The 10,000-nt window shown below is 43.7% G+C and overlaps 1 protein-coding gene across 3 annotated transcripts in view; it reads left to right on the top strand.

Moving 5' to 3' along the window:
* rbms3 (RNA binding motif, single stranded interacting protein) overlaps nucleotides 1-10,000 on the top strand; it is a 171,177-nt gene that overhangs the window by 39,242 nt on the left and 121,935 nt on the right. For all 3 annotated transcript variants that reach the window (XM_042106872.1, XM_042106871.1, XM_042106873.1), the window contains exon 3: nucleotides 5,947-6,005. In XM_042106872.1, the coding sequence (XP_041962806.1) occupies nucleotides 5,947-6,005 (59 nt within the window). The remainder of the gene's footprint in view (nucleotides 1-5,946; nucleotides 6,006-10,000) is intronic.

The following is a 10,000-nucleotide window of genomic DNA, read 5'->3' as shown; positions in this document are numbered from 1 at the left end:
AAAAACGCTTACTTCCAACAACAAAAACCATCCTTATGTGAGGGAAAACAAACACGCGATCGCACTGGGGGGGGGGGGGGGGGGGGGGGTTTGGTGTAGAAAGCTGACGTGAGGCTGCACATTGGGACGCGTGATGTTGGGAAGTGACAAAAAAATGTGTCAGACAAGACAGCTGCGTCGGTAACCAATTAAGATACCACACAAGCACCTGGGTGGAAGTTAAAAAGAATGCCGGCTCCCATCTCGGTCTGTGCAACATCAAAAGCGCTGCACCCGTGGCTCCTGCCATTTCTTTTTTCCCCTCTTTTTTTGAAAAAAAAGGGAGGGGGGTTTGGGGAGAAAAAAAGCAGATCAGACACGATGGGGGCCCTTTGAGAACTGTCATTAGCACATCATACAGCGTGCTTGAGTTCTGTGCATAAGGCAACGTGTCCTTCTGGCACGGGAAACTGCTTGGGATTCGCCGCAGTGTTGATTCATTAGGATAATTATCCGAGTTAGCAGGGTGATTCGGCGAATGCTGGTGACGCGCTGGCTTTTCTTGCGTTGGGTGCTGATGTGATATAATGACAGGCACAACTCACATTGTGCTTTCACAGATGTGAGAGGGATGACAGCTGCTTGGACGGTCTTGGCAAACCAGAGGAAATTCCCCACATGAATATAGCGGAGTTGGTTGTACACTCTTAAAACGAATGTGTTGAAAACAACAAAACTTGCGTTATTTTTAACACATCTCTGTTTCCTTTTTTCATTTTGTTACACAATATGTGTTGAAAATAAAAAAAACAACAGAAGTTGCGAATGTGTTGCCCAGCTGGAGACAACACATTGGTTTTAAGAGTGTACGTAGCTTGAATGAGACATAACATTTGTAGCCAGAAACTCAGAAACGCAGTAATCAATTCAAGTTTGGGAAAGAAAATCTACAATTTACAGTTTTGGGAGAGAGGACTTCGTTTCCGATCCTATGACCTTGGCCCCTTCATTCTTTTACAGTGATCTGAGATGGCTGATTTCAGATTCCCCTGTTTTGCCTTCAGCTTGATGGCACTTGTGCGGCCTCTGGATGTTTCCGTTTCACATTCTTTGTGATGTTCTTTCTTTTCTGTGTCAGATGTTCCACCTGTGTCACCTAGGTTTTATTTATTTATGTTAGCCATGGGATCGTTTCTCTGGGATACAGTCCTACATAAACTTTAACTAATACATTTATCAGACCAAAAGGGATATGGTCATCCTACCACTTCGGGTGGGACAATCAAACCAGTATAAATCAGAGGACAGCAGCAACAACAACATTACATGACACCACTGAGACAGACTGCAGGAAGTCAGCAGTCGAAACATGTAAAGTTTAAAAAGACTAAGAATTTCTTTGCCTGCATTTCAGTTAAAGTCAAAATTGTGTTGTATGTTGACAGCTGAGTGGCTGGATTGTGGTAGTGCTGTATCATGTAGTGTTTGGGTTTCGCTGTTTCTTAGATAAATGCTGGTGGCTAAACCACCTTTGAAGCTTAAGGCTGAGGTTTGTACAGACTCCCTCTTTTTAAATGTCACGTTTGTTGGTCTTTTGGGAGCCCACATCTGACGGATCCCCTTGTAAGCCGAGCTTGTTATGGTATCTGCTTAACTCCTAATCAAAGTCTAATGTAAAGGCTTAATTTACCTCCCATTCCTTTGCCTTGGCACATTGCCAGCGTTTCACCTCGCTCAGTAAAGAAAATCATTCCATTGTGCCTCTCCTAATGAGCTGCGTCATGTCAAAGCAAACGTTAGCACTGCTCTTTAAAGGGAGGCAGCCATTTCCAAGAATAATTGCTCTTCTCCGTCTTTGAAGAGCATGTGGTATGTTTTCATGTCGACACAAGCACAAAACCAACACTTTAATCTCCAAAACGTCTCTGACATAGTTGTCCGTGTGCGTTAAATCTGGCTTGTAAACCTAGGCCGTGCTTGATTAGTTTTGGAGCGAGAGTTAGTCAGCGCTCCCGAAGAAAGGAAAGATGGATTTGGTGACCTTTTGGTGCTCTGTGAGCTCTACTTCAGAAGTTAGACAAATCTCAGCCCACTGGCCCTGCTCTCCTGGCCTGGTCTGGTCTCCTCTCCTCTCCTCTCTCTTTGTTCTTGGCAGCTAGTGTGTGTGTGTGTGTGTGTGTGTGTGTGTGTGTGTGTGTGTGTGTGTGTGTGTGTGGATCGTGGCAGCTGCACAGGCCAGGCCTCCGTGTCTGAGGTAGCTCCAGAGGCTCTGCTGGAGCGTTTTGGACGGAGCGCGGGCGTCCCGCTCCAGATGGACACTGAGCCCAGAACATCCTGCCCCTTCCTGCTCAGTCTCAGCCTTGCCTGAGTCTGCTTCTTTCTATTCTCTCTGCTCTTTTCTTTTCCTCTGCTCTCCTCTCTGATCAGTTCTTCTTTTTTTTCTTCCCCTCCCTGCTCTTCTCTTCTTTTCTATTGTTTTTTATCCTCTCTTCATCCACTCCCCTCCTTCCCTATCTTCTCTTGTGTTCTGTAGCTCTGTATTGCCCGCCAGTCCTCCTAGCGAACCCTGTATGTGTATATGGGGTGATTTAGGAGCCGGATGGAAACGTTGCACTCTAAAGGCCTCTTTGGGAGTGCACTGGGGAGGTGAAGGGACCTGCTGTACTTTCCCACCTGTTTTTGTCTGAACCTTCGGTAAATTCCACATTGTTACGAGGGGAAATCAGACAGGCGTCCTTTTCTCCGCTTTGCCTGTGAAAACACGGAATAGAACGGCTTGTCAATGCGCTCTTGTTATGGCACAGCGTTTTATATGCTCTCTGTTGTTAGTTTTTCCATACTTATGTGACCAGGTAATGTGCAAGAATGTTGTAAACGTCTTGTTTTTGTTATGTGTTCCATGTTATTTAAGGTCAGATTCCAACACCCACCACTCCACTACACACCCGTTATTTGTTAGAGAAATTTCCGAGTAAATAAAGTTAGGTAAATATTAAGCATGGACACACCTGTAACATCCTCATCATATGTAGACATCACGTTCAAAACTCTATGCTGGTCCCAAAGGAATGTGGCCCCAAAGACATTTGGATTAAATCCAGTAGGCCTACAGCATGTGGTAAAGTACTGTTCATCTGTATGCACATGTTGGGCTTTCTCTGTTAGATTTCCCTCTGTCTTCTAATTGATATGGATTACTTGGAAATTGTGTTGTGAAGATGTGTCTGTGGTGATGCTATCAAACAACAAGCTTTGAAGTAGCTGTAGATGGATTGAATTGTTCTCTAACGGGAAGTGGATGGGAACTGGCACAGATTGAGGAGGAAAAAAACTATATTACAGCAATGGATGTTCCCAGATGCAAAATTAAAACATTTTCACACAGTCACATTCCATTGGATACATGTAGTCTGTCGAGAGTGTACTGAGGGTAAATGCCTGAATGCATAACACCAGTGCCCAAGAGCTTGTTTAGCCTGAAGACTCTTTAACCAGTATGAGTTTACTTAGAGTTTGTAATGTGTGCCGTGTTGTTCTGGTGCATTTTTTTTATTTATTTATTTTTTTTTGTTTTCTATTCATTCTCTCTTTATCATCTGTTTGCGCTCTCTGCACATTGTGGTTCTGTTTACTGCGTAATACAAATGCATAATCACAAAAAAGGTGGATTTTCATTGACTACTAGCTTTGCTAATGCTGTGTTAACCACTATGCCATGATTTTTTTATTAAAAAACAAAGGAACAGTTTACCTGGTGATGTTGCTGAAGGTGGAGCCTTTCAAACCAGAAAAAGTCAAACTGAAACCATTTCAAATGGCACATTATGGATGTTGCAACAGGATGTCCATACAGAGCGAGCTACAACACAAGTGCTATTTCTCCTCTCCTCAGTCTGTTTTGTTATATCCTTTTCACTTCCCCCCTAGTCTGTCTGCCACTCTTCCTCTGTATATATAAATATCTCCTAACGTCTGTCTCTCACACATTTCGTCGCGTGGTCATTTGTTTACTTGATGACTTGATGAAGTGACAGCAAATCACGCTTTCGTCGGTTCTCGTGTGTAGTTCTTGATTAGTGTCGTGTATGAAGAGAGAACAGTTGTTTGTGCCTGATTGCTCTTCTGTGGTTGGAAGCCAGCTCCGGGGGCCAAATGGCTTTGTTTACAGTACTCAGAAAAATCCAAACAAAATCAGTATTGTTTCAGCGTCATTTTTTATTTCAGTTTGCCATTTCACACATCTTCCACCCACCCACTCATGTGATTCTTTCTCCGCAGTACAGAAAATTGGAACATTTTGTTCTAGACTTTTGTCCTTTTCTTTTCCTGCCCTTTTAAGAGTGAGTGTTTATGTATGCTTCGGATTTGAGATAAACAGCAAAAAGAAGAAATGGGATATTTGAACGTTTCTCCTGAAACTTTCGCTGTTCCCGTGTCCTGGAGAGCCCATGTGAAGTTAAGACAGCAGATGAATGAGCTGGCCATGAGAGGCCAGACGTTAGCGCCGTAACACACTGACGGGGTGGCAGCTGCTCGCGCTGACAGAGAAATGATCCGTCCTTTATTAAACAGCTCCGTCCCTGGAAAAGTGCAAGAATGTGCACCCCTCCCTCCCTTCCTCTTTCTCTGTCTCTCTCTCTCTCTTTCTCCCACCTCCCCTCTCTCTCGCTCCTGCCCCCCCCCCCCTCACTTCTGCCCTCTCTCTGTCCCTGTGTGTGTGTGTGTGTGTGTGTCTCTCTCTCTCTCCCTCCCTCCCTCCCTCCCTCTCAACTATACCTGCAGGAGTGTGAGGCATTAAACATTAATTAAAAGTCACATCGGAGGCGCTCGTATCAGTCATCCTGTTAGTCCTGGCGGGCTGATAAGAAACTTTATTACCTTTTCTCTGCAAAGGAGGGAGAGGGGGAGCTAACAAAGAGAGAAGAGAGGAGGGCAGGAGATGGGAGGGGAGAGGAGGGGAGAGGAGGAGAGGAGGAGAGGGGAGAGGAGGGGAGAGGAGGAGAGGAAGGATCATCCTCACTGAGAAAGGATCATCCTCACACCTTTCAAAGCTGGGAAGCACTGCACACTCAATGATCATCGTTATTCTGCATGGAATGATACAATCTTCGGTTTGGCTCCTCGATCACCGCCACTCTCTCTCTCTCTCTCACGCGTGCTCTCGTTTTCGCTCTGTCTCTAATCACTAATTCCAAATTGCACATTCCTTAAAGACCTTCATAAGAGCGTTATGAACGAACTGGGTCCTATCAGTGTCAGCTTTTCATCATTGACTATGAGCCGTGTAGAGCTTTTTCTTCATGCCGTTTTATCTTGTGTTGAAGTAAGAGTCTATAAAATGTACATAATTATTGTGAGCCCAGCTTTTAGCAATTGTAGCGCAAACACCAGAGCAGGAAAATGTGCTAATAGCATTCAATAAGATTCAATTATTCAAGGCAGTTAAACAAAGCTTTTTTTCATCTTGTCCAAGCTAATCAACATTTTGTTTTTGTCAGTGGAAGTACTCTGCTCTTCATCACTGTGTCTCTCATCTGGTTGATTAATTTACCGTTGCTGAGAGTTTGTTGGGAGGTCTGCTAAAAATCCTCCTTGTGCTTCTAGTGGTAGAGTTCTAAGTCACGCTTGGGACCTGAACAGGATGTATTGATAAACATTCCCTTATTAAAAGTTTAATGAGAGAAGAACTTTAGATTATCCCGTTACCAGCTCTGCAGAGTTTCAGTCAAACTTTTTAATGAGGAGGGAACAAGTCTTACAGTACATCAATGTGGACCCTTTTGGTAGAATTCTAGGGTAATTAAATAACACCATCATGCACAAACAATCACTTGGGATGTAGCCACAGTACACAGACACACACACACACACACACACACACACACACACATACACACACACACACACACACACACACAGACACACAATGAAACACACATTAATGATTGTGTTCATTCTCTTTTTTAGATATGGGAAAATAGTGTCAACAAAGGCGATCCTGGACAAGAACACCAATCAGTGCAAAGGTAAGCCTGTATCAACCTATCAGCTTCACTATTAGATTAATTTATCATGGATTGCTTTCATTCAGTGGGCCTTTTATATTTTATTCAGAGCAAGAGATGCTACTACTTTCTGCGTATTATGTGTAAAGGTACTAGTATACTGGAAGTATAAACACAGAACCAAAAACCAAAGACAAATCACTTCGAATACTGGCATCAACGAAGTCGGCAAATGTTGTTAACATTAATCCCAATGACTCAATGCATGTTTATGAGATCATTTGTGTCTGTGTGATTTGTGAAGTGGCCCAAGCACTCCATCAGGCATATGGGTGAGCGCTAGCGTGATTGGGCTGAGGTATCCATTACAGCAGTGTTTCCCAAACTTTTTTTCTGGGGACCCACTTTTTAAAAATGACAGACCATCGCGACCCATTTCACTTCAAATCTACCCTGCAACCACCAATATTGTTTTAGGCCACAGATTCTCCAACTTTTCTATGCCTCCCCCAACCATACATTGCTATAGGATCTAGATAGATAGATCCTGCTTTGAACACGGTTGTGTTGCATTTTGAGCACCATCAGCGTGAAAAGTTGGAAATGACTACTACATCATTCGTCAGCATAGTAACCTGTATTTCTAAAAAATACGTATTTCTAAAAACTACGTTGCGTTGCAGACAAATGGGTCCATAACACTGTGGACGTCAATTCCGATGTAAACAGCAGATAACTCAAGTCGTTATATTGTATTGTTGTATTATATTATATTGTATAGTCGTTACATATCAGAACAAGAGGTTTTTGCAATAGCCGGAAGAATGCGCCTTTACTTTGGAGTTAGCGAGGTAGAAAACGAGAGGAATATTGTTTAAAATGTCCATTTAAATTGTAGCCTAATATAATGCACTGTTGAACATTTTAAATCAGAAATAAGAATGTGAGGAGGTTGCTATTAACTTTAAAAATTGCATCTTCAATCGAAACTATTTACATGCAAATTGAATGGCCTTATTTCCGGTGTTGCATGGCAATTGGCACCCATGTTAACTGGCTGCGTTGATGACGTTTCACGAGTGATGACGTTTCTTTGACAGATGTGGCCGCTTGCAGATTTGTCACTTTCTGATGGAAACTGGAGACGAACAAATACAAATATGCATGACATATTTAAATGTCAAAATTGTCTGTAGTACGCTACATACTGTACACTGGACCATGAATATGCCACCAAAAAAATAAATACCCAAATAATAACTCCACGTGGGTATCGAACCTGCTTCCTAAATGAAACCTCCTACATGATAACCATTCATCTACGTACTTGCGCCACGAACCAGCTGATAAATCATAGGGAAATTTACTTGACTTAGTCTATACAATTAGAAGAAGTCAGCTGATGATTGTAGCAAGTTAACACGGCTGATGGTGTTGTAAGTTAACACGGCTGATGGTGTTGAAGGGGCGGCCACAGCCTAACCTCAGTGAAAGGTTTGTAAAACTTAACCATGATACTTTGAAGGCCTACTAAATGGCTTGGGCAACGGTAGCATGATAACATGGTAGCCAGATAACATGAACAGCTATGTTAACTTGTTACAATTATAATAACGTTAGCTGACTTCTTTTAATCATACAACTGAAGTCAATTTCTGTGAGTATCGTCAGCTGGTTCGTGGCGCAAGTGGATAGACGCTATTACCAAGAAAACAGGTACATTTATTCGTGGTTCGATACCCTCGTGGAGTTAATTTAGGTGTTTGTTTTTTGGGTGGCATATTTATGGTCCAATGCATGTAGTACTACATACAATTTTGACTTTTAAACATGTCATGCATATTTGTGTGCGTCTCTAGTATATCAGAAAGTGACAAATCTGCAAGCGGCCACATCTGTCAAAGACTCGTCATCAATCATGAAACGTCATCAATGCAGCCAGTTAACATGGGAGCCAGTTGCCATGTAACACCGGTCTGGATGTCTGCTTTAGTTGACCGTGGGTCGCGACCCAGACTTTGGGAAACACTGCATTACAGCAAGATGAGTGCTAGCAGGATTGCAGTTGTGGCCATCACAATGGGATAAGTGTTGTGTGATTGCCTGAGAAGTCCTTCCATTGGGCCTGGCTGGGGGTTGGGCCTGGCTAAAGGGGTTTTAACTTTGGCATCAGAGAAGTCCTTCCATTGGGCCTGGCTGGGGGTTGGGCCTGGCTAAAGGGGTTTTAACTTTGGCATCAGATCACATCCCAGGTCCACCCTCGATGCACAAAAAGGCGGATTTGTGAAGTGTGTGTGTGTGGTGGGGGTATTGGGGGGTGTAGTGGAAGGTTTAAATATAGCTGAGAGTGAAAAGTGTGTGTGTGTGTGTGGGGGTGGGTCGGGGGGGGGGGGGGGGTGCTGGCTGAAATCGATGATTTAGCAGACAGTCTCTTTTTAGGAAACACTCAGGCCAGGGCCAGAAATAAACAGCTCAGCTTCCTCCACAATATGCTGGGCTGGACACTGGCTAGGCTCCAGCTGTGCCCATGTAAACGGACACACACACACACACACATACATACACACACGCACTCCCTCCTCACTTGACCTGATCATGTGTGGTGTATGCCTTATTTTACCTGACCTTTATTTAACCAGAATCATTTGAGAGCCCATGCTCTTTTACCTTGCAGGCAACCAATGCTAACTGCTCATTAGTGCTGTTGTTAGTGAATGTGTGTGTGTATGTTGTCTGTATGCTACTGTGACCTTGAATTTCCCCTAGGGATCAATAACGTATCTATCTATCTATCTATCTATCTATCTATCTATCTATCTATCTACGCACGCAGGGAAAAACAGAAACAGTCAGATAGACTGCCAGCACAGAGAAGGAGACAGAGAAGGGTCAAAACCCTCAGAGCCTTTTTTCTCCTGTACAAATTCTGGCCCCTGGTCAAGGATGGCAGACCTGCAGATGTAAGCATGGCTCCCCTCTATAAACACCTGGGACGTCATTCTGCTTGCTTCCGTAACAGGTCAAACCAAAGGGCTAAGCTGCCTCGCTGCATTTGTGTTTCTACTGAGTTTGTTGGCTATACAGAGTTAGACATTTCATGTTGCCTCTTGTGTCAAGATGTGTCGTAAAGTACACTTGAGTGCACATTTGGTTGTAAGGCGTTGTGGGTGGCTATTTGGATCTGTGGATTACAGTGGCTGTTTTGCTGTTTTAGAGCCTCTCGGTTACACAGTGACGGGCTATTTTCACTGCAGGGCCACTGTGTAAAGACACAGTTTTAACGGTTTTTGCCTTTGTCTTTGCTGCACAAAAATGAATCTCAGAAGGAGGTGGTGAAGGCGGGGGGAGGGGGCACCTGGGAGGCCAGATGTCAGGCCAATGTGCCCTTTGGAGGTGTTGTGGGTCTGACAGGGTAACACAAAAGAAGGTGCCCACCTGATGACCCCTTTGACCCCTTATCACTGCTTGCAGACCTGTCCACCACTGAGGTCTCAGTACTGAGCAGACTTTTGAGATAACAACGCCTCATCCTTATTTCCTATGAATTAATATTTATTTGTTTAGCTGACTTTGTTTCATCCAAAGTGACTTAAAAGTGAAGAACAGCACTCAAACTACAGTGCCGTAGGAGAGTAAACAATATTATTATGTTATAATATTACTTAACAGATGCAGGATTTTGAGTCAACAGATGCAGGATTTTATCAAGAGAAAGAAATACCAGTCTCTCTGTATGTGTGTGTGTGTGTGTGTGTGTGTGTGTGTGTGTGTGTGTGTGTGTGTGAATGAGATAGAGGCTGTATTGGGGATAATGGGTGGCACAGGAAACTGCTCCGGGGTTTAAAGGACTTCCATTTCCCAGAAATACACCCCCCCCCACCTCACCCATCCCACCCCCAATGCTGGCAGAGACTGTCCGCACAGATCGGCCTCACGCCAGGAATTATAGAAGCACAGGAGATTAGATGGGAAGAGGTGGGCCCGAAAAATACAGCTTATTTCATTCATAGCTTTCA

Source organism: Alosa sapidissima, chromosome 10, assembly GCF_018492685.1.
Source record: "Alosa sapidissima isolate fAloSap1 chromosome 10, fAloSap1.pri, whole genome shotgun sequence".
Taxonomy (NCBI): Eukaryota; Metazoa; Chordata; class Actinopteri; order Clupeiformes; family Clupeidae; genus Alosa; species Alosa sapidissima.
Note: the sequence above shows the minus strand (reverse complement) of the source record. Positions and strands in the feature narration are given on the sequence as shown.